This window comes from Pseudorasbora parva, chromosome 22 (genome assembly GCF_024679245.1).
Source record: "Pseudorasbora parva isolate DD20220531a chromosome 22, ASM2467924v1, whole genome shotgun sequence".
NCBI classification, from domain to species: Eukaryota; Metazoa; Chordata; class Actinopteri; order Cypriniformes; family Gobionidae; genus Pseudorasbora; species Pseudorasbora parva.
This window is the reverse complement of record NC_090193.1, coordinates 25475237-25499199: the sequence shown is the minus strand read 5'-3', so window position 1 is coordinate 25499199 and position 23963 is coordinate 25475237. Positions and strand designations below refer to the sequence as shown.

Here is a 23963-nt window from a genome sequence, read left to right as displayed (position 1 = left end):
CTCGAGTTTGTTTATTCACTCTAGTATTCTCTGTCCGCGGCGATAGAGCGACAGGACGAGAGAATTGGAAGCGTGAGGTAAAACTCTGTCCGCGGCGCTTCTAGCACGGCGAGAGCTTCAGCTCGAGTTTGTTTATTCACTCTATTATTCTCTGTCCGCGGCGATAGAGCGACAGGACGAGAGAATTGGAAGCGTGAGGTAAAACTCTGTCCGCGGCGCTTCTAGCACGGCGAGAGCTTCAGCTCGAGTTTGTTTATTCACTCTAGTATTCTCTGTCCGCGGCGATAGAGCGACAGGACGAGAGAATTGGAAGCGTGAGGTAAAACTCTGTCCGCGGCGCTTCTAGCACGGCGAGAGCTTCGGCTCGAGTTTGTTTATTCACTCTAGTATTCTCTGTCTGCGGCGATAGAGCGACAGGACGAGAGAATTGGAAGCGTGAGGTAAAACTCTGTCCGCGGCGCTTCTAGCACGGCGAGAGCTTCGGCTCGAGTTTGTTTATTCACTCTAGTATTCTCTGTCCGCGGCGATAGAGCGACAGGACGAGAGAATTGGAAGCGTGAGGTAAAACTCTGTCCGCGGCGCTTCTAGCACGGCGAGAGCTTCGGCTCGAGTTTGTTTATTCACTCTAGTATTCTCTGTCCGCGGCGATAGAGCGACAGGACGAGAGAATTGGAAGCGTGAGGTAAAACTCTGTCCGCGGCGCTTCTAGCACGGCGAGAGCTTCGGCTCGAGTTCGCCTATTCACTCTAGTATTCTCTGTCCGCGGCTGTAGCGCGACGGAATGAGAGAAGAGTGGGAACAACTCTGTGGCAGCGGCGGAAGAAGAGCCGCGGCGGCGGCAGAGTGAAGAGAGCTTCGGCTTGAGTGTGCTCATGTCCTCTAACATTCTCTCTTTCCGCGGCGCTATTCAGCGCGACGGGACGAGAGCAGAGGGAGAGTGAGAAGAGCTCCGTCTTTCCGCGGCGCTTAACGACGCGGCGGAACGAGAGAGTCCTCGAGTAGAACAAGCCTGTAAGCTCTAGAAGTGGCGTTGCAGCGGCAACACAAACACATATAACACTCAACATAGACACAGTTTAAAGGATATATAACGCCGGATGGCGTAGCTGGAACGGCAGAGAAGGCGGAGAGGGAGTCCGTCGTCCTCAGCTGCAGGTTCCGCTGGTGCCTTTTCAACGGCGGTGCTTCTTCCGGAGACCAGCGAAGGTATCGCTGAAGGAGATAAAATCTGACACCTATGGCGAATTAGGGTCTTATATAGCCTCCTGTATGCAAATATAAGCACCTTTTTCGGCGGGCTTCTGGAACGCCCCCCATTGGTTCGTTCCTCTCAGCCGCCTCACCATAGGTTCCTGCAGTTGCCGCAGCCCGGCCAATCAGAGCGCTCCTCGCGCTGGGCTATGGCCGTGCAGCTCACTGCGCTTTACATAGATACCTTTATTAAAAGTTTTGCTTCACATTCTCGAGAAAAGGAGTTTTTCCCATACGTAATACGAGGAACCTCTCTCGAAAGGGAACCTTATTTAATATCCCTGCTGGATGCAGGTATTACAGCATCTGAAGTTCGTGTGTTGTTCGTGTTTGAGGGGGCAGGCTAAGCGGAGGGACTGTGTGAACTGAAGGTAGGTCAGTAGAACAGACTGCTGCCTCTGCTGCTGATGTCGCTGGTCGACGAACAGCAAGTGTTCCTTCGCAATAAATGTTTGTCAGGTGAATAGAGACTGCTAAATCGACTTTATACTGTTTTCAACACATCCTAGAGTGGTCCAAGAGGATATATCGGTCATGAAGAACTTGGCTATGCCCTTCTGCGCTCAAGCGCTTTTCTTGGCTCAGCGTGAGTATCTGATTTATCCAGTAAAAGCAAAGTTACTGTCGTTCTTTAAGTTTTATTGTGGTTCTACTTACATTGACTGCTGATAGAATAGTGGATAAATGATATTCTATAATGTATTTAAACAGACTTCTAAAAATGTATAGCCTAATTTTTTAATTATGCATCAAAGTGTGTGTTTGTGTGGTAGAAACATGTCAGGTAATAGTTTCTTTGCATGTCTGTTGAGATGTTTGTGAAGGTTCTCTTCTGTTTAAACATTTTATAATGTCATGTAATGGGTTTTCAGTCTGTATTTTGCACTGTTGAGACCCAGACCCAAATGTCAAAACCAGCTGGCGAAGATAACTTGCAGATACCTGTTTCCTTGACGACTTGTTTTGAACTAACCCAAAGAAACGTTTCTGCTTCCAATAATTCCAAGTTGCATGCCATGAGCACTAAATGTTAAGTACATAAAAGAAAAAATAAATAAAGGAACTATGTTTCTGGATACTCTGTGTAATAAATTCCAGATGCAGAATGTTCTGGGAATTCAGGTGGTGGGCATGACATGTTCTTCCACGATGCATGGTCTTGTTAAAAGGGTAGTTCACCCAAAAATTAAATAGATGTCATTAATGACTACCCTGTTGTTCCACACCCGTAAGACCTCTGTTCATCTTTGGAACACAGTTTAAGATATTTTATATTTAGTCCGAGAAGTGTATGCACACTATACTGTTCGTGTCCAGAAAGGTAATAAAAACATCATAAAAGTAGTCCATATCATGTGACATCAGTTGGTTAATTAGAATCTCTTGAAGCATCGAAAATACATTTTGGTCCAAAAATAACAAAAACTACAACTTTATTCAGCATTATCTTCTTTTTCTTGTTTGTGTTCAATTTTCAAATAAAGATTCAAACGGTCATGAATCAGTAAATCGATCAATGATTCGGACTGTGTGTCAAACCATAGATATACATAATAAAGGCTAGAAGTCTCGTTGGCCAATGGAGGTCGACGTCCGCAACTGGCGGCCATCTTGTCACAGGCAGCTAGCTCACTCGTAACAGTGTGTTTTAATGGTGCATGTACTTTTAAATACTCATAACTTGCTCAATTTTCAACCGATTTTCAAACTGATTAATTTATTATAAACGTCAGAGATGTAGTTATGACACAACATACTTATGAATAATTATAACCATGGACTTCAATATGAAAGTAGCATTGAACAGAACAGATAGGTGCAATGAATATACGTATTTATGTTAAATCAATATATAGGCTACTAAAACTTATACCTTTTGGTATCTGACTGTGAGTCATTAATGACATACATTTATTTTTTGGGTGAACTAACCCTTTAAAGTGTTTGATGGTTCACCAAGAGCTGAAGCTTATTCTTTTGGAGGTATCTGCTCTGAAAACAGAGTGAATCAAGAAAATTCCTAGCTAGGGATGCACCGAATGTTCGGCAACCGAAATAGTAAAAAGTAAAAAGGCCGAATAATTTTTGCTGAACAATGACGTTTTTAATGACGCGATCAAAAAGTAACCCACGTAGAGTGAGAGCCGCGTGCTTTATGCAGCAAACGTGTCAGCAGTGTGGAAGCACTGTTTAGTGCTGGATCTCATGTCATCGATGAGAAGAGGAACTGACTTTCATGTGAGAAAGCAGAGAAGCTACTTTTCATAAAGAAGAACCTGCCGCTTTTCCTGAAGAAGTAGGCTAAGTAGGCTTATGTCTAGGACAGTTATTTATTTGTTGTGGGTTCATCCACATTTTTTGCACTATTCAATGCACATTTGTTGTTGTAGACATACAGAGTTACATTCTACATACTAATTATTTATTTTAAGTTATGTTGTGCTTAGTTTGTATAATATCTGCTGGAATGTTAAAAAAAATCAGCGTTAAATAAATATTTTGAAATTGTATTTTTGTTATTTGATTTATTTCTCAGAAAAGCAACACAAAATAGTAAAAAGCAAATTTTTACTATTTAATTATTGTAATGGTAAAAAAAATTGCCAAATAAATGGAAAAAATGCGAAACACTGCGTTCGGCCAAGCATTTCATTATTATTCGGTTTCGGCTTCGGCCAAGAATTTCATTTCGGTGCATCCCTATTCCTAGCCTGGATGCCAGTCGAACTTAGCCCCGCCTACAAAATTTTTAGGACGGGCAGTTCGGTCTGGCATCGCTCCATAGAGGAGTAATTATCTCCAAACAGAAACTGTTCGGACCAATGAAATCATCAGGGCGGGCTTTAGACGATGACAGACAGATGATAAACAGTAACGTAATCATGCACGTCATCAAAGGGGCTTGGATTATATTTACTCGAATCCTTAACAGAGAGCTTGTTTGTATGCATTTACCTTCCTAATTTCTCTCAAAGTGTTGCAGACAGGGTTGCCAAGTTTTTACAACGAAATCCGCCAACTACTAGCCCTGAACTCGGGGGTTCTCGGGGGGAAAAATGGTGTTAGGGGGGTAAAATGTGTGTTATTTTGACAAGATTGCCTGCTAAAATTCGCACTCATGGGTCTATATATCACATAATAGTCGCTTCAACCCTTGGACATATAAAACAACCGCGGGAAAAAACGCGGACTTGGCAACACAGTGCAGTTGAGCTCTGTCTGTTAACATTTGACAATGCGTCGCTTCGTTGCTCTGATTGGTTGTTGGTCTATCCCATTGAGGTCTTTCCTGGTTCGGTTGAAACACGCCTCATAATTACAGCCCAGTGGAGCAGTATCAGACTCATATTCTGACTAGAATTGAGTATGACCACGTCAGGCTAGAAAATTCCCCTTACCTAACACATTGGACCTAATTGCATGTTTAGAACTCAAATGTGACTCAGAGTGATTCACTTGACACACATTAAAAGCACATATTATTTAGACCTACTCATCTTATTGCAGATTGAGTCCAATTGTAAACTTATGATTAACCAATTTTTGAGTCAAGACAGGGCCCCATTGGCATTTTTTTTTTCCTTTCTTTTTTTCAGTTAGAGCTTAATGTTTCATGGTAAACTGACCCTTGTTTGATATGGACCTGTCTTTGCCTCCATATTAACTTCTAAAAAGATTTGTTCCATTCATCTAGCCTGCTGGAACTCCGTACGCTAACTTACTAAAGTAAAATGCTCACTATACTTACTCTCTATCTTTCTTGACCATTCAGCTTAAATACATTTGACATGTTGTTATAGTTTTTGAGTGGAAAATCCCATAATATTATGTTTCTGCACTCCCAGCAGGTCTGTGAGACAACAAAATTCTACTATATTTTAACCCATGTAAACAAACCTGACAAGGCCTTTAAATATACCCAGCCCTGACAAAACAACGCTGCTCAGAGTTTTCTACTAGGCTGAGATTTATTTCAGGTGTATAACTATTTATGAAATCATTTTCATCATTAAAAAATACAGTTCTTTATTAAGTTATATTCAGGTCCTTTGAAGTTGTGATCCATTAATATCATAAAAGAACATCTGAGCCCCGACTTAAGACTTAGAAAATGAAACATTTGCTGTAGAAAGAGAGAGTGAGACAAGTTTAATTAAATTCACTTTCATACTCATTCTGAAAATCATTTTATGGTTTACTGTAAAAAGCTTAAAGGGAAAGTTCACTACAAAATGAAAATTGTCATAGTTTACCCTCTTTTTTTCTTTGAAACCCAAGATATCTTTAATATCCCAGTGTTTTTCCATGTAAGTTATTGTTCTGTTATGCAGAAGAAAGTCGCATAGGTTTGGAATAACATGAGAGTGAGCAAAAGTCACATAATTGTATTTTTTTGGGAGAAATGTCTTTTTAATTTGAATGAAGAATGTAATATGAGAAAGATATAGAAAGTTGTGTGCTGGTGTATCTTAGCCCACAGCACATTAGTGTGAATATAAGTGTGCGCCTGTGAATGAAATATGCTTATAGACAAGCCACTGCATTTCAAAGTGCTTCCTCAGCAGATTCCAAGCCCCTGACCCTTGACCCTCTCTCCCTCCTCCTCTGCTTTTCACTCTGATGTTTGTGGTTTCTCTGGCTTCTAACACATCCTTATTACTGTCTTTCTATTGCCCTCAGGATCTGCTGTACTTTTGCTGCAGCACAAGATATAAAAAAGTATTTTCTTCTTTCTCATTTGACACAAAATCATTATGACATCCAACAACCTTCAAGCAACCCTCAAAGTTGAATTCCATTTTCTTTATCATAGAAGTTTTTTAAAAGTTTTATATTTTGTGCTGCCTTTCAGAGGAACTGTCTATTGTACAGACAGAGACAGATGACTATTCCAGTAAAGTCATTTGAATGATAGTTACAGCTGTTAAAGACAGCTGTGCAAAAATAACTATACTCTGCTCTGAATTTTCATGAAATACTGTTTCACAATGTCGTGAAGCATTGAACTTCTTTGTTTTGTACTGTATGTCTTTAAGCCTGTGGGTTGAGTGAATAAAAAAAATAAACAACAAGTACATCAACCCATTTTAAATTAATCTGTTTTGCTGAAAAAAGAAGAAAATGGTACCACTTTATGAGGAGTGGGTGGATTGTCCCAGACTCTCTTAATGCAAGAGGATCTGGGACTGTTCAACCACTCCCAGTCCTAAAGTTCATAAAACAACAATTCTTGACATCATTTACTCACCTCATTTTGTTTAAAATTTTTATTAAAAGTAGTCTATTGTGCACTATATTCCACATCATTGAAGATTTATGGTAACTGTGGAACATGAGTCATTATTATTCCCTGATAATATTCCAATTGAGTTAGCTGTTAACTGCTGATTCAGTGATTCATTTGATGAATCAGATTTGACAAGTTATTTGTCGATTGAAAAAACTGTTAAAGGCACAATTAAAATATCCAAAAACCACTAGATCAATGTTATAAATTTTGGTGACTTGTGTGCTTACATGAATGTTACCAACAATGTTTAAATCCAGAGAAATAAGCAGTTTTAACCAGGACACAGACCCGTTGTGTTCGCAAAAGACGTTTTATTAGACAGGTGAGCAACTGTTTGGATACCTTCATCAACAGAAAAATAGCACTGCGTTACCCCACATGGATGAGCGGAAGCAGCGACTGTCTTTTTTGGTGAACTTTCCCTTTAAAGGATGATTCAACTTCAACTTGACAAACATTTCTGTGATTGAGAATAATATGGGCTTAGGTAATATCTAGTTAAATATTTATAGTCTAAGGTCTAAAATGTACTTTAGATCACAAAGGAATGTTTTATTCTCCAGAGTGTTTAGATTTTTCCTGCAGACTTAAGGAGAGGTGTTTATTTCTAAAAGAGTTACACTCATACAAACATCCATAAATAGTCCCTTCAGACATAAGTGATGCAAATTAAAAATATTGGTGCTACTCTTTTTTCCACTATATGTTTGCTGACAAAGAGCTTTTCTACATACAGGGAAACTTGCAATGCTTGGGTATTACTGCATTCCTTTATATCTTTGTGTCATCATATCTTTTCTATATAAGGAACTATTAATTCCTAAAAAAAAACACCCAGCCTGTAAGATTAACAGTGCTGCTCAAGCGCCTGCTGATTTGTCGAAACTGATTTCTGGGTGATATCATTCATGAAGTGTGTTTTTAATCCTAACTTGTTTTTCTGTTTGCTTATTTTACAGTTCTGGCTTCTTTCCTCTTCAGCCCCGGTAAGTGCATTACTTGAATCATGAAACATTAAAACTTTAAACAAAAAAGCGAGCACCTTTCATAATGCCATAATTATCCAAAAATATACACTACCATTCAAAATTGTAAGGTCAGTGATTTAAAAAAAAAAAGAAATTAAAACTATTCTCCAAGGATTATATTGATTAAAAGTTCATTAAAGAATCCTGAAAAAATATTATGGTTCCCACAAATATATTAAGCTGCAAAACTTTTTTCAACATTGATAATAATGTTTTTCAACATTGAGCATATTAGAATGATTTCTGAAGGATCATGTGACACCGAAGACTGGAGTAATGATGCTGAAAATTCAGCTTTACCATCATAGTAGTAATATTGAGAGACTTCTTGTAAAAGCATTTCTTGTAAAAGCAAATCTTACTGACAAAACTTTTGAACAGTATCTACAGGACTGAGAATGCTGTAACTAATAGTTTACTGCTGCTGTATAGCAACATATGTTTTATAACAACAGCAATGCTCCATTTACTTTCAGTAATCACATATGATAGTGTTTTTTGATCATTAAAGCTAATCTGTTTTATGGGAAACCTTGCCCTTTGTGTCGTAGCGCTAGGCCAAAGCGATGGCAGTGGCGTGGTGGTAGCCATGTACAATATCAGCGCCCCCCAGGGATCACAGGCAATGTTGCAGTGTCACAGTCAGCGCATGGTATGGACCCAAGACCGCCTAAAGGACCGCCAACGGGTAGTGCACTGGGACTTACTTCGGACTGGCCCAGACTATGCAATGGAACGTGTTTTAGACATGTTTTCTGCTGGAGACCAGCGAATCTACAATGGCTACAACCAGGGACGCATTAGCATGCCCAAGACTGCTTTTAAGGATGGTAACTTCTCATTGGTAATTAAAGGTGAGATACTGTGGGCAACACAAATGTTACTTAATCAATCTCTCTATATGTATGTCCATTTAGAAAACTACGACAGAAAACATTTTAGAAGCCACCTGGCTATATAACTTTCAGTCCCTTCAAATTGCTTAAGTATTCAAACTACATAAGGCCTATATAATTTTCACACAAACTAACGTTCAAAACTTCCAGGCAAAGCACCAATGTTCTTTTTCTAGATTAATGCTTTTTTTTCTGGGTCCCTTCATACAGATGTTGCAATGAGTGACAAAGGGATCTACTCCTGTAACCTGCATCATCATTACTGCCACCTGTACGAGTCGATTAAAGTTCAGCTCAATGTCACCAAATTAGGTTGGTATTTCACTGCATATTTCAGAGTTTTTTCGTCTAACTATTCTTGGCATTTAACCTGCCTCTTGATCAAAGGGTTCAAGTTCATGCCAAATAAGGATGTCTGCTGTCTGCTCTGCTGATTAAAGAATGGAAAAAATTTGAAGACCGTTTGAAAAGAGAATTTTGCCCTCTCCTGTTCATCTCTGTCACCAACTTAAAAAAATAAAAGTACAAATATATAAAATATTTTAAAATAAAAATGTTTAAACTAAAAATATTTAAACAAAGAATTGCATATGTACTGTATGTATGTATGTATATACTGTGTGTGTGTGTGTGTGTGTGTGTGTGTGTGTGTGTGTGCATGTGCGTGTGTGTTTAAAAGTCATTTCTGCTCACCAAGGTGCTTTTGTGTGATCAAAATACAGTAAAACCTGTAATATTGTGAATTACTATTACAATTTAAAATAACTGTTTTCCATTTTAGCATATTTACAACAAAATGTATTCCTGTGATGGCAAAGCAGACTTTTTGATTTGTTGCTCAAGAAACATTTCTTATTATTATCAAAGTAAAAAAATTTGTGATGCTTCATATTTTTGTGGAAACTGATTTTTAATGGTTAGAAAGTTTAAAAAAAACAGCATTTATTTGAAATAGAAATCTTTGTAACAATTTAAATGTATTTACTGTCATTTTGATCAATTTAATAAAAGTATTAATTTCTTATATTTTTTCAATAACTTTTGAACAGTGCATACTCATAATATGCATGCTGCATACTCATCTAGCTGTGGTTTTCTCTCAGCACGTAAGGAGAAGCGGTTCTGGGACGGTCAGAAGGCTGTGTATGTGGTTCTGGTGGGCAGCACGGTGGTTCTCCCTTGTGTTAACCGCCGGCCCATCTGGACAGAGGGCAACAGTCAGGAGGACCAACAACAGGTGGTGCACTGGGATCGTCAACCACCAGGGGTCCGACACGACCGTGCCGATCGACTCATCGACCTGTATGCTTCTGGCGAGAGGCGTCACTACGGGCCGCTGTTTGTTCAACAAAAGATGAATATTTCTGCCACAGCATTCTCGCAGGGAGATTTTTCTCTGATCATCTCAGACATCCAGCTCCTAGATCAAGGGCTATACTCCTGTCATCTCCACCATCACTACTGTGGCCTGCACGAGAGACGCATCTTCCAGCTTTCTGTGACCCCTTCGGTCCCTCAGATCACTCAGGAACCCACAGATGAACCTCAGTATCTTCCCAATGAAGACCCAAGTAAGAGAAACACCCACTTTATACTTCCTAAACTTCTAAAAGAACTGGCAGTTTTTTACACATCTGCTCTTTTACACATCTGGACATTTTAAAATGATAATATGGTATCGGAATTAAATTAAATAAGAATAAACAAAAATCGGCACACTGCACTGCTGCTCCCAAAAATAAATGTATTAATATATACATCATTTTGAGCTAAAGTCAGGCAAACAATTTTTGACAAAAACAAAGACATTCAGGTCAAAACGTAGTATATTTTAAAGGGGTCATGAATTGAGAAATCAACTTTCCCTTGAGCTTTTGATATATAAAAGGTCATGGTAATCTAAGAATATCCTGTAAGTTTCAGAGCTGAACATTTCTTAGTCAAAGAAAAGCTTTTATTGACAGCTGGCTCAGCAAACGATCAAACTTCGAATTTTCTTTCCTGTGATGTCAGAGTTCAGTGAAACGCCTCCTTAACAGAAGAAGAAGAATGGCTAATTGTGTAGCCCCTCCCACGACTTGAATCTGACATGTTATAGATAAATAACATAGACCTACGTGGAGCTAAACCGGATTGAACTTCCAATAAACATGCCACTGTTGGATAGGGCCAAGGCAGACGTGACATGGGATTGAAATATGGGCCCCATATGGGTTTATCAATGTGTTCCACGATGGATCTATTTAAATTAGCCCCAGCATGGACAAACCCATTTAGGGTCTATGCTGGCGCTAATTTAAATTGGGCCGACATGGAATGTATGGACAAGCCCATGTAGAGTCCATATTTGGATCCCCATATCACATCTACATTAGCCCTACCATGAAATCTTGGCTGGGTGTCATGTATTGTTTCATAGTCCCACAGCACACAGGGGATTTTCCAGAATGATCCCAATTTATCATAGAATAGCTGCTGCTGTCAGGAGTTCTTGTTTGTTATTTGACTCGTTATGACTTGTTTGCACCTACAGATTCCCAGTAAATACTTGTCTTGTGAATGCGTGTCTGTAGTTCATAAAGGGTCTTCAGCCGAATGTAATTTTGCATGTCAGAGCTCTGGGCTAGGGAGTTCTCCTGATTTAATTCCCCTTTCTTTCTCTTTTGATGTTCTTAGTTTGCCATTTGCTTGTATTTACAAGAGAAAGAGGCAAGGGTTGATGCTCATTACTGGTTTACTCAACACTTGTTTTACAGAACAATTTTACAATACTTGGTCAGCATTTATTAAGCCAAAGAAAAAACACCTACCACCCTGGAACTCCCCTTTCATTTCTTCTAAATTGAATCTGGATTGAGTAAATGCTAAACATATATTTATGAGAAAGAAAAGAGAAGGATAAATTGGGGGGATCACAAGGCTTGAACTCAAACAAACAATCTTGACCTAAAACAGTCTGAGGTAAGTCTGAATATCTGGTTACGCTGCTGTCTGGGTTTCCAAATGCACAATCTTAAAAATGCAGCAGTTCTCTTTTTAAATCGTATTCTTCGTTTGCTTCAAGCATGCTCCTTTTGCTCCTTTTTTTTTCATTGGCATTCTACTGCCGTTCCCTCTCCCACTGTCACAGCTCGCTTTCTTAGTTTGAGTTCTTCTCTGGTTCGGATCATTCAATAGCCATATGTTTTCCTTTGAGGTACTGCCAGGCAGACAGGAGCAAAGTAGGACAAGAAAGTGCTTTTTTATTTGCATAAGATGTGGAGGCAGGTGATGTGAACTGTCTGGGAGACAAAAATAAGGAAGGAAATGTATAAGAGGCAGAGAGGAATAAATGCATAACTTATTTTTAACAGTGACAAAGATATTTGGGTAAAAGAAGGGTGGGGATTTTGGTGGGGATTTTTGGAAGAAAAAGCTCTCAGGAGAATGTGGGAAAGTCATTTTCTGTGCTTTAGTAATACTGTTTCTACTGGACCTTAGACTACACAAACCTCAGTGGAATCTTGTGGATAATCACAGTTTTTTGGGCAAGAAAGAAAAGAGCTAAACACTTTCTGCACCGTTGAATTCATCATTAACAACTACATATTTCTGCATTGCCTTCTTTTTTTTGTTGCGAAAAACATTGGGTGTCTGCAGTTACTGTTACTGCGCTGTTCTAATTTTCGTTGTGTGTGTCTGTACTTTGTTTTGTTGCCAGTTGTTTGTCTTGGCTCTCTTGCTTGACGTAAAGGGACAGTTTTGCCATAATTAATTACCCTCATGTCATTTTAAACCATTATAACTTTCTATTTTTTGTGGACCACAACATTAAAGCTTTAGAATAGATGCAATGGCACTATAAAGATATCATAAAAACAACTTATACACTTTATTCCAAGTATTATGGAGCCGTATGATAGCGTTTATTTTCGAACATTCCAAAATTTTAGTAATTATTAACTGAAAAAGTCTATAATTGTGAAATGATAGCAATGACCTTGAGTCTGCACATTAGTGAACGTGAAATGGAGCCATGATATCAAGGTCCTTCCCACAATCCCACCTAATAAACTATTTTTTGTGTGTGAAATAAACGGAAATGGAATTCCGTTATGGAAATGTAGAAATTAAATTTAAAGCTCATATCTCATTCCAAATTTCCCCGAAAATGTCTGTTAGTGCCTCAGTGACTACTTTGCTCAGAGAAGTTCATAACGTGATCATAACGTCACACTCCCATTTTTATTGCATAAATTAACTAACTAAAACTTATTTAAAGAACGAAAACTTGAACATTCAATGAATGGGTCATTGAATAATTCTTTTGATTTGAATTCTTTTTTTATTTTTATGAATTGGCCAGTCTGGTGAATTTACACCAGTCTGAATTATTTGGTCATGAGTTTTTGGCTCAATGGAGAAGCTCAAGATAATCAGTGAAAAATTAGTTAAAAGCATAAGCTCTAAACTAATTGTGTCAGCCTTTTAATGATGACACCCTTAGCTGTGTTTTTCTGTGTTGTAGAGTGTGCAGCCTGTTTACACATCTCCGTCTGATTGACATCCAAGTTTTTACTTGGTCTTTTTTAACAGTTGCTGGCTGCTGCTTCTCTTTGTGGTTTGACATATTTATCTGCCGTTTTCCCACTCTTTTTGTTTCTTAATCTCACTTTTCACTTCAGTCTTCTCCCTTTTTTTGGCCATTCTCTCTGTTTTCAACCTCCGTCTCTATCTATTTCTGAGTTTTTTTGAACAGCATCTTGTTTAAATGCAGGAAAAGGGAAATTTGCTTCATCTGTAAAGCATCTGGCCAGCTGTGGCAAGAGCTCAACATTAGACAGTGAGCCATAGGGAGGAGACTGTTGTGGATTTAGGTCAGCCCACCCTCAACATCCCCTCATTCCCCCTTCAACCTTCCCTCAACTCTTTCTTAAGCCAACCGAAATGTGTCCTTTCCTCTGTCTTATCTAAGCATGAAGAAACAGACAACTGTCTGGATCCAGCACAGCCGTTACATAAAATTATTTCCTTTTTGGACGTTCCATACTTTTGTTTATCCTCTTATAGTTCAAAATCGTATAAAGCCAGGTGGTTCCAATCACACGAATCACTCGCTTTCACAAGGATCTGGCATATCAATGATTGTTTAAAAGTTGCAAAGTTTGAGCATATTGATGTTCCCCTATGGTCTTAGAAGCAGGAAAGTCCAAGACAAGTCCCAGTGGAAGTCCTGTTCTGGATTGCTTGGTCCATAAATGCTCGGCTTTTATCATGAGCCCAAACTCAACATCATCATAAACATGGCTGTTCTTGAAGACATCTGTTCATGGACAGTCATGAAATAGTAAAGGCTGCTTCTCAAGATCTGGGAGATTGCTTTTTGCTTTTGAGCAAACATTTTTATTATTATTATTATTATTATTATTATTATTATTAGCAGTATTATTAGCAGTATTATTAGTGACATGAACATGCAAGTAAATTCTAAAGCTAAGCAAAACACATCTTTGCAAAGTAACCATAAATGGCTGTTGGGAAAATGCGATTGGGAAGAAGTGTCCTTTGTGGTTTACCAGAGATGGGGAAATACAGAATTAATGTATTTCAATTTTTTTAGATAAAAATGTAAAATGTTTTTATTTAAGGCCGTGCAATGTTGTGACAAAACACACTATACTGCTCTTTACTACAGCTCTTGACTGCCAGTAACCAGTCATATCCGGCATTTTTATGAGGTCTTCTGAAAAACAAGGGTTGAAGATCCTTCAGCTGTTACTGATTACAGTAATTTACCCTAAGATATTAGCGTGTGTTCCCCTTAGTGCTGTGGCTTCAAACATGCACAATAAGAGGCGAAGATTGAGATTACAGGGCAGAAAATGTTATTCAAACAGGTAACAATTGCTTAATGGGGATGTTTCAAAAGTAGAAGTTAGCAGAATTTGCTTGTTCTCACAGAGAGTGGTTGGTACATTAGACATATTACATTTTCTGCTAGCGGGACACTTGGCGCTCATTTTTTATTGCCTTTTTCATATCACATATTTTAGAAATCATCATAAATTGGGTATCATTTAAAAGCTTACAAACCCCAAATTCATTCTGTGATTTGATGTTGCATTACCATGCAAAACGGTACTCTAATTTTTTTTGTATTACAACATTTATTTTAACTATTATAACCTTTTCTAATCTTGACAAAACACATATTGTCAGAAAGGTTACATATAAAAATGTTGTGATATCAACTTCAAATTTGGAACAGAACTTGGTTAGATATATAGCTTTGATTTTATAGTATTTTTAAGGAGTTAAGCATCTTATGCTCACCAAGGCTGCATTTATTTAATTAAAAATACAGTAAAAGACATTATATTGTTTAAAACAGCCATAGGTAACTTTTCAACCTTCATAATATATTTTCAAGACTCTTGTGATGATACATCGACTTACAATAGGTTGAATGACACGTCTGCCATAGCTTGACAGGGTCTGTATCGTTTTTAATCGTACTTTTAAACTTCGGGTTTCGGGTAGTAACTCGAGAACAAAAAGAACTACAAAATTCGACTGCTTTACGGCATATACGTCACTTCCACCAACACCCACACTTCCTTAAATTCGGACGTGCGAGCCCAACTTTGTTCGTCGGATAATATAGTCATGTCCGAAGCAGCACTGACAAATAAGAAAGAAAAGGTTTAGTTGGAGGAAAGCAATAAGAGGAAACGAAAAAGTGATGGGATTAAAGGCAGGACGAGGATCAACACTGAACCAGCGTTTGCTCGTTGGCGTGAGCTGAAGGAGGCGTGTCCGACCGATGCTGTCATGCTTGTTATGGTGAATACCTACCACTCAAACATTGAATTGAAGTATCATATAGATTCTGTAAAACGGTAACCAATAGACTACTATAATGACACTGGCTTGTAAACGTGAGCATCGCAATTATTTGGCATTTGAAAAAAATAAAACCCATGAAATTATATTCATATGATATGCTGAAACATATGCCACTGACTGTACCTGGGATGAAGACATTTCACACGCGACGCCAGAAGAACACCTGCATGTGAACTCCTCCTGCAGTGTTCAGGGTAACTGTTTGTGCTGCACCAACCCGCAGGGACGCTTTTATGAAATGATTTGGCCCGCACCACTTTATATATTTTTACAACCCGCCCCGCACCCACGACCATTAAATAGACATACGGGGTCCGCGGGTTATGAGACGACCCATGCATCACTAGTTCAGGGCTATCAGGGTTGTCATGTCAACTAATGCACGCGATGGCATCCCCTGTTGTAGGATGGCAGACTTTACAACAGTAGTTGAGGACATTATTTTTTCCCAACTGTAGGGGGACCCCGAGAGCAAAAGTTATACAGTGCTGCTTTAATATTATTGCTTTCAGCATCATTACTTCAGTGTCACAGGATCCTTCAGAAATCATTGTAATATACTGATTTGTTGCTCAAGAAACTTTTCTTATTATTATCAATGTTGAAAACAGTTGTGCGGCTTAATATTTTTGTGGAAACCATGATTATGTTTTTCAGGATTCAAATATTTCCTTGAAATAAAAATCTTTTTACAGTATAAATCTCACTTTGGATCAATATTGTAATGCATCCTTGTTGAATAAAAGTATTTTATAAATCTAAAATCTTACCGACCCCAATCATCATGAAAAAATATCTTTCACTCTCTTTCACTTTCACTCTCAAGAAGCACGAAATATCTCTACTTTCAGCCACGGTGCTTTTGCAAGGTCCAAACATAAGTGATTTTCCACATCTCATAATAACGTTTTAAGAACTATGATGTCATATTTAGTCATTTCCTGTCGTCATTTTAGGCTGCGTGTCTTTATTATGTCTGTATCATAGACGAAATGGTGCAACTTTGGGTTATTTATTTAATTTATTACATTTTTCTGTGGAAGCAAAACGGCAAAGTCATTCAGTAAAGTAAACCACATAGTACCTCCCCATTTCCCCCCATCCCTCCCTCTGTTTTCCACCACTCTTCTTATTTAAATCCATGTTTTACTGCCAGGAGAAAAAAGAAAAAACTGTGGATCTCATTCTAGCTGAAAAACACGTGGCAGTTTCCGGTCTCTCTCACAGAATTTTGACTTATTCAAATATACAAGTGCGCAAACTATTCTGCTCAAACTAAGTATTTACATTCGCACATGATATTTTTGTCCAAAGCCACTTAAAATGCATACCTTTAATGCATTCTGTGTTTTTATTTTCTGACAATCAGTCATGACCATGTGTTGCCAACACAATACTCTGAACTACAGAAACACAAGCAATGCACTCTCTTACCTCCAACATCTGTTTAGCCCTAGTGCCATCTGTATGGATTCTTCAGTTGTCTTCAGTTGACATGTTGTATATATTACTATGAATCCAGCTCCAATGAATCGCTGGAAACTTTATTTTATAATAAACAAATAATTCAAAAGTTTACAATTCATAACATAACCTATACTCTCTAATAAGTTTATTATTTGCTCTCTATATTTGATGTTCTTAATATATACTACCACTTACACTGTTGAAGTTGTTGTTGTTTTGGAGTTCTGTGAAATTCTGTTTCATAGCAGGTTAATCATTATTTTTGTCATTATGTGCATTATTATTTGTAGTAGTATATTTAATATAGCGTCCATTTTATGTAAACTAATGTGGAGCCAAATAAATAGCTCAGGAGCTTGGATGATAATGGTCTAATTTTTTTTTAAAGAATATGATTAAACCTACAATATATATCCTTCTGAAGTGCTGAAGTGTGCTTTTTCACATAAAAAGGTTCTTCTGTGTTTAACCACAAACCTCTATAAGTAGCTTAAGCTTTATAGTAGCACAGGGCCCTCTGCTGGTTACTGACAAAAAGGATAAAATTCAAGGTCAAAATTTTCTTGATCATTTTCTCTTTTAGACACCAATATGGTGGAAGTGCCACCACATGTCATCAACGTCATCTTGCCAGAGCAAAGGAGTCACTTCCTGCAGCAGCTTGGCTACATCCTGGCAACTCTTTTCCTACTGGCCCTTATTGTGTTGGCAATCGTTTTCCTCACACATCACCGGAAAAGACAAGGTTTTTCTGCCCTTTAATTGGAAACTTCAATCTGTCCTTTTGCATTTTATTGCTCTTATTTAAGTGTCTTAATTTGTATATATAATGTAACCATGGTGAAAAGCTTATTTGTTGCTTCCGAAAAGTGTCTTTCAACCACATAGTTATATGACATGTAGGCAAGATGTGACATTTACATGCTCATATATGATTTATGCTGCTCTTGATTTCATATTTGCAGCTTATTTGTTTTTTATAAAATGCAGGCCAAGATTTTGATCCACGAAAAGTTGAAAGTCCACCGCTACCGACGGTGACGTATGTGTGAGTACCCACTAATGTTAAAATGCTATATGTGAAGATTGTGAACATTAAGCATCAGCTGTCAAGCATAAAACATCAACTGTCCTGGTGTGTTGTACATCTAGGGGTCACACATCATATGTTAAGAAAGAATGTGAGGGGAGCATCCCGGAGGGGAAGTCAAGCAACCAGGAGGAGACAAAGTTGGGTGAGTTTACATCAGATTTCTTCTCAAAAGGCTGCACCAGCTTTGAAAGGACTTTGACAAAAAACTTATTTGTTTTTATCTCCTCAGACTACAAAAACAATCTTCTGAAGGAAGCTGAAATGTCCAAACTTTGCTCCCCAAAAACCATTGACCTGGACAGAGGTAAAATGGACTTGATCGTGATTATTTTCTGCCATTTGTACTTGTCTGAGAGAGGTTTTCTGGCCTAACATGTCATTTACAAAAATAAACCCCAAACTAAGTGCATAAAGACAACTAGACACCAGGACAACTAATGTGGTTCAACACATACATCACATATACTCCATTTCACAAGTTTAGGTAAAAATGATCATATTGCATGTTTTCCACAGCAATATTAAGCAGCACAACCATTTCACTGCTGAGAAATAACAAGAAATGTGGAAAATAACAAGAACCAAATTTAAATGATATTTACAAGCATATTAGAATGATTTCTGAAGGGCCGTGTGACACTGAAGACTGGTTTAATTCAGCTGAAAATTCAGCTTTGCCATCACATTAAAAGTACATTTTTATATATTTATTAAATTAGCAGTTATTTTAACAAGCAGTTATTTTAAATTGTAATAATATTTCACAATTATTACAGTTTTTACTGAAAGGCAGTGTATACAAATGATATTGATTAATTGTCATGAAAATTCATATTATTATTAGGGGATGTAGCAGGTTAGCAAGATATTTTCAGGGCTGGGGTAAGGCATGAGCAAAAACTCAGAGATGCAGAGAAATTGGTTTTATTAAAATAAACAAAACTAGCCTGAGGGGGAAAATAAGACTTGACTTAGACTTGACTTGATTTGACTTGACACAAGGAGCAGGAAAACACAAGGGATACTTGACAACAATCCAGCACATGACTACAAACACAAAGGAAAATAAATAGGGAGCAAACAAAATAAGGTAATGAGGGAAGACATGTGGGGTAAATTAACCAATAATCAGAAAACTAGGTGGGTGGGGGCCGGGGTAAGGCAGTAGCCATATGAGAGCACATGGCACAAAGAAACACGCATGGCATGGCATGAAAATGCAGATAATAGGCTTGTTCGACTTGAATAAAGTTCCACGAGAGCGATTCGAGAGCAGTCGGCTGGTGCATTTTGTGCAGCTTCTCCAGAGCGATTGCACAAGCTCTGATGACAACACAGCTGTTCCACGATTAGTCGATTCACCACATGACTGCGTTCACGTGTGTTTCGTGTTTATTCTAAAACCTTCATGCCACTAATGCTCACAAATCGGTTTTTATAAAGGTAAAATCTCTTTTCATGTAGTCGCGATGTTATATTGTCGTGTTTATCAAAATAAAACTAATAAAAAACGTAGACTCCACTTCATTGATTGTGTATAGCAGTGGTTCCCAACCACGTTCCTGGAGGCCCATGCACATTTTGCATGTCTCCTCAGTCAAACACACCTGATTCAAGTCATCATCTCATTAGTAGTGACTCCAAAATCTGATGTGGGTGTGTCAGACAAAGGAGACATCCAGGAACGTGGTTGGGAACCTAGTTGCATAAACTTAGCCACTATGTTAAAGGTCCACTGAAATCAAAATTGTAGTTTTGTAGCTTTTAGTATGACTGTGTTAGCCTTAAAGTTATGAATAAGCTGGTATGTTCCAAAACTGTGACAAAATTTGCATTTAGGAGATATAAGCATTCAAAATTTACAGTCTCTCATTTCCGTTAAAACGAATCTCAGATTTTGGTGACATCATCGCAGACTTCACTTTCTTGTCAAATCTTCTGTCCAATCAAAATGCTCTCTAGAATCTAAAGCCCACCCCCTACGCTTCTGAAGCTGCAGCTGAAATCGGTCAGTTGTTAACACACATTTACTAATTTCTACATGGTGAAAGGCATATAGCACACTTTATATGTGATAGAAAACGATTCAGTGTAAATATACGAATGAAGTCTGTTGTCACGTTAGTTTCACACACTGCAGCAGCGCACACACACCAACGGCTCTGGTCTAAATTTATACTACACAGACACAGATCATATGCGCGAGTCGGTAAAGACAACAAACATATCAACCCATTTGAATTCTGCACAGAATGCTGCATTTCAAAGTGATATGGAGGAGATTATGATGATAAACAGTGTAAGAGGAAACTGGCTTTACCAAACATAAAGGTCCGCTCTAGTCAAACTGTATATTAACGAAACACTATTGGCTGTTTCAAAAAAGGGGAGGAGCTGCTAACAGCTGGAGCCGTTTCAGGGGAAATTACGTCAACACATTGAATAATGCGGCGTGTTCCAAAGCACTTCAGTGGGCCTTTAAGACTGTGTCTTAAGCACTAATTTGTCCAACTAGCAATTAGTCAAAATGTAATCAGTCTTTTTTTCTAATTCAAATTGAACCGATCTACCATTTTATGTAACTGATTTTAAAAAGTTAGGACCATTCTTAAAGAAAAAAAATTGATCGCTTACTTTTAAGACTAGCCTAAGTGGTTTATGCAACCGGCTCCTGGTGTAGACTTATATGTTGAACTTTATTCTTGTACAAACAAACTCTGTATTAAGAAGTATATAAATTAACATTTCTCTGAAACATCTGTGTATTTGACAAATATTGCATTTATTTCACTTCAGCTGTAATAAAGTATTCAAACACAGCACAACCATCACTATGGGAAGCAAAAAGGGTCCGACTTCACGCCTCCGTTTACAGCTCCTCCCCGCCTGCACAAGGCTACTTTTGCCGAATGGTTGCATCCAGCCGCGGGCAATGTCAAACACACCTAATGAGAACTCATTAGCTGCATGTTCACACAAAACATTACAACATGAAAGCACGCAGCCAGAGAAAAACACAACACAAAACATAACATGAACATATGAGCAAATGCTCATTCCATACGCTCACAACAGAAGGCAAACACGTGGAGCATGAATTTCTGAATCCCAACACAAAACCAAAACCAAACTAGATGGAAGTGCTGGGATCCGAACACCACGCCCCACACACAAAACTCGTAAGGACAGAAGTGCATGCAGCTTGAGCATGCTCGAGGCTGTGCGCTCACACAAGACAAACAATACAGGAGTTTCAGGGCTCTTTCACAAAACCAAGAGAAAGCTGGACTGAAGTGACAGAACCCTGACAGATATATCAGTACCATATTGTGTCTCCTGAAATTGACACCCTCATTTTATTTTTTCTTTGCAGAGATGGAGAAGCTATCTTGGAAATAAGTGGTACCTTGCTACTGGCTGGACCAGGGGCAGATTTGGAAATTTGGAATTCAAGGAAGAAGAATAAAACATGGAGAGGCAACAATATGGGAATGAAATAAGACTAGTAGGAGAGAAGGACACAGTTGTATAATTTTTCTGATTTAAGGTCCTCCACCATTTTGGAAAGGAAGGAAGCACCAGTCTCACCAGCATTGTTTTGGACAACTGATATATGAGGCTAATGGCAAACAACTGTTTTAGAGCACTAAAATGTCAAGCAAAAAGCTTGCAAGAATGTGAGAATATAGAATTTTTACTGAATTTGCCCAATGCTGCCTGTGAGGGAGAAGTAAACTGTAAAAAGTAAAAAGTGTCCTGAGTGTTGAAATGTTTATATTGGTGTGAGATTTGGGCAATGTAAGGTTGGGGAAGAAGGAAGAAGAACCTTCTTATTCATTGTGTTTTTTTTTACTAATTTAGTAATTAAATCAGTTGTATAGCCACAAATATTCCAAAAGCTATTTGGTACAACACACAATACATTTTTATACTTTGTTCGTATTTGTTCAACTTCTCGATAGGTTTAACCTGTGCTTTCTGAAAGCTACAATTCATAAATCTAGCAATCTTTTATGCAGACACCTGAATGCCTTTACTGTATTATATGAAAAGCATGATTATTAAAAGGTCCTTTTTTGTTCTTGATGAAATCATACTTGGTCAAGTATATTTTGCTTATATTGTTGATTATAGACAGTTTAGGCAAAATATTTTATATTTTAAGTCTTCATAATATTCGAAATCCATTAAATCAGTATTGTTTTCTCATTTTTATATTATTTACCTTTTACTAACTGTTACCACTAAAAAGCTACATTCCCCTTAATGTATAACATTTCCTATCAAAATCATCGGTATCCTGTCATCTAGTACTTTATCACCTTTTTCATGTTATCATTTGTATATTTTCATGTTTACTTTTCTCATGTTACAACACGTACTAATTGTTTTTGTCACAGTTTTTTTTTAATATTCTGGCATTTAATGTATTTGCTTTCATCCATACTGTTCTATGCTAACAGACAGCTTTAAGTTCATTTGCAGCAAACAATTAAGTGTGAAACTGATGCCAATTAGCATCAAGGTAACAAGGAAATCATTTCATTTGAACAATTATTAAAGGTACATGATGTAACTTTTGGCCCACTAGTGGTTAAAAAAAGCATGCATTTTGTGCAAGAACATTGTTTTGGTTGTGCTTTAGCTCTGCATGACTGTGCGGATGAATATGGTTCTTTCTCACAAATAAAAAAGACAGAGATTATCCTACTGCTCCTTAAGCAGTCACTACTAGGCTTAAAGGGTTATAGTTCCCCCAAAAATCAAATTCTGTCATAATTTACTCACCCTCAAGTTCTGAGTTTCTTTCTTCTGCTGAACACAAAAGAAGATACAAAAAAACCCATAGCAGATAGAGTAACCATTGACTACCATAGTTTTTATTTTTTACTATGGAAGTCAATGGTTACTCTATGCTTTGTCACAATCATTCTTCAAAAAATATTCTCTTGTGTTTAGCAGAAGAAAGAAACTCATGCTGGTTTGGATCAACTTGAGGGTGAGTAAATGATGACAGAATTTTCATTTTTGGGTAAACTGGCTTGCTCTTTTTGCCAGCAGACTCCTCTGTTCTGCTTTTTCTAGATGGATGATTCTCTGGAGGTTTGAGATTTAGCCTTGCAACCTTAACCTTTCTCTCTCATTGTGACAACTAACCTATGGCGCTTTCTCATATACATGTGTCGAAGAGGCCAGAGCAACTTTTCTCTATTTACAGATATGATGAGACACGGATGGGTGAGTGACATATGTATACAATTTCCTGCAAAAAAAAACAAAAACATCCTGCTTGGTCTAAAATATTAACACTTATAATAGGCTTACCATAGTAAATCAGGGTAAGACAAAACACATTTTGGAAGAAGGAATGAAAAAGTATTCAATGTTAATTTTGAACTTAAAAAGTTACATAATGTACCTTTTATATGGCTATGCATATGCTACATGATAGCAAACATTTATTTTTTTAGCTTGCTCAAATCAGTGTTATTCAATATATACAGATATACTTGATGATCAATGCTTGATGATTAAATGACACTCTGTCACCCTTTTAATTTCTTTAAAGGCTCCAAATAAGAATCTGTTGATATCACATTGATTGAGTTTCTGACAGAGGTTCTGCTGGGTAGACTACAGTGCTTTTGGTACATGACGCCACATAATGGATACTTGATTATTCCCATCCTGAGGCGGTTTATATTATTGATGATTTGATTTTCCTGTTTACTACCAGTGTTCTATCATTCAAAGCAGAATAAAATGGACACAATTTAACCTCTGGATTATCTTTTGCATTGCCAGTAGCCTACTGTAGAACGTGTGATGCTCAAACAACATCTCAAGTACTTGAGGTTTTTGATATTGGAAATCATTGGTACAGACTACAGGGAATGCAGAATTATTAGGCAAATGAGTATTTTAATCACATCATCCTCGTTATGCATGTTGTCTTACTCCAATCTGTATAGGCTGGAAAGTCTACTACCAATTAAGCATATTAGGTGATGTGCATCTCTGTAATGAGAAGGGGTGTGGTCTAATGACATCAA

General features: G+C 37.8%; 1 protein-coding gene across 2 annotated transcripts in view; it reads left to right on the top strand.

The window, feature by feature from the left end:
* Nucleotides 1–23704, top strand: part of mxra8a (matrix-remodelling associated 8a) — a 28290-nt gene extending 4586 nt beyond the window's left edge. The window contains exons 2-12 of one of the 2 annotated variants that reach the window (XM_067431893.1): nt 1546–1622; nt 1761–1837; nt 7501–7527; nt 8121–8423; nt 8676–8777; nt 9569–10036; nt 17401–17562; nt 17808–17865; nt 17970–18052; nt 18140–18214; nt 21284–23704. In XM_067431893.1, the coding sequence (XP_067287994.1) occupies nt 1786–1837; nt 7501–7527; nt 8121–8423; nt 8676–8777; nt 9569–10036; nt 17401–17562; nt 17808–17865; nt 17970–18052; nt 18140–18214; nt 21284–21309 (1356 nt within the window). In that variant the 5' untranslated portion in view covers nt 1546–1622; nt 1761–1785 and the 3' untranslated portion in view covers nt 21310–23704. Of the gene's footprint in view, nt 1–1517; nt 1623–1760; nt 1838–7500; nt 7528–8120; nt 8424–8675; nt 8778–9568; nt 10037–17400; nt 17563–17807; nt 17866–17969; nt 18053–18139; nt 18215–21283 lie in introns of those variants that run through there. The other variant, XM_067431892.1, reaches the window with a different exon arrangement.
* Nucleotides 23705–23963: the final 259 nt, after the last annotated feature.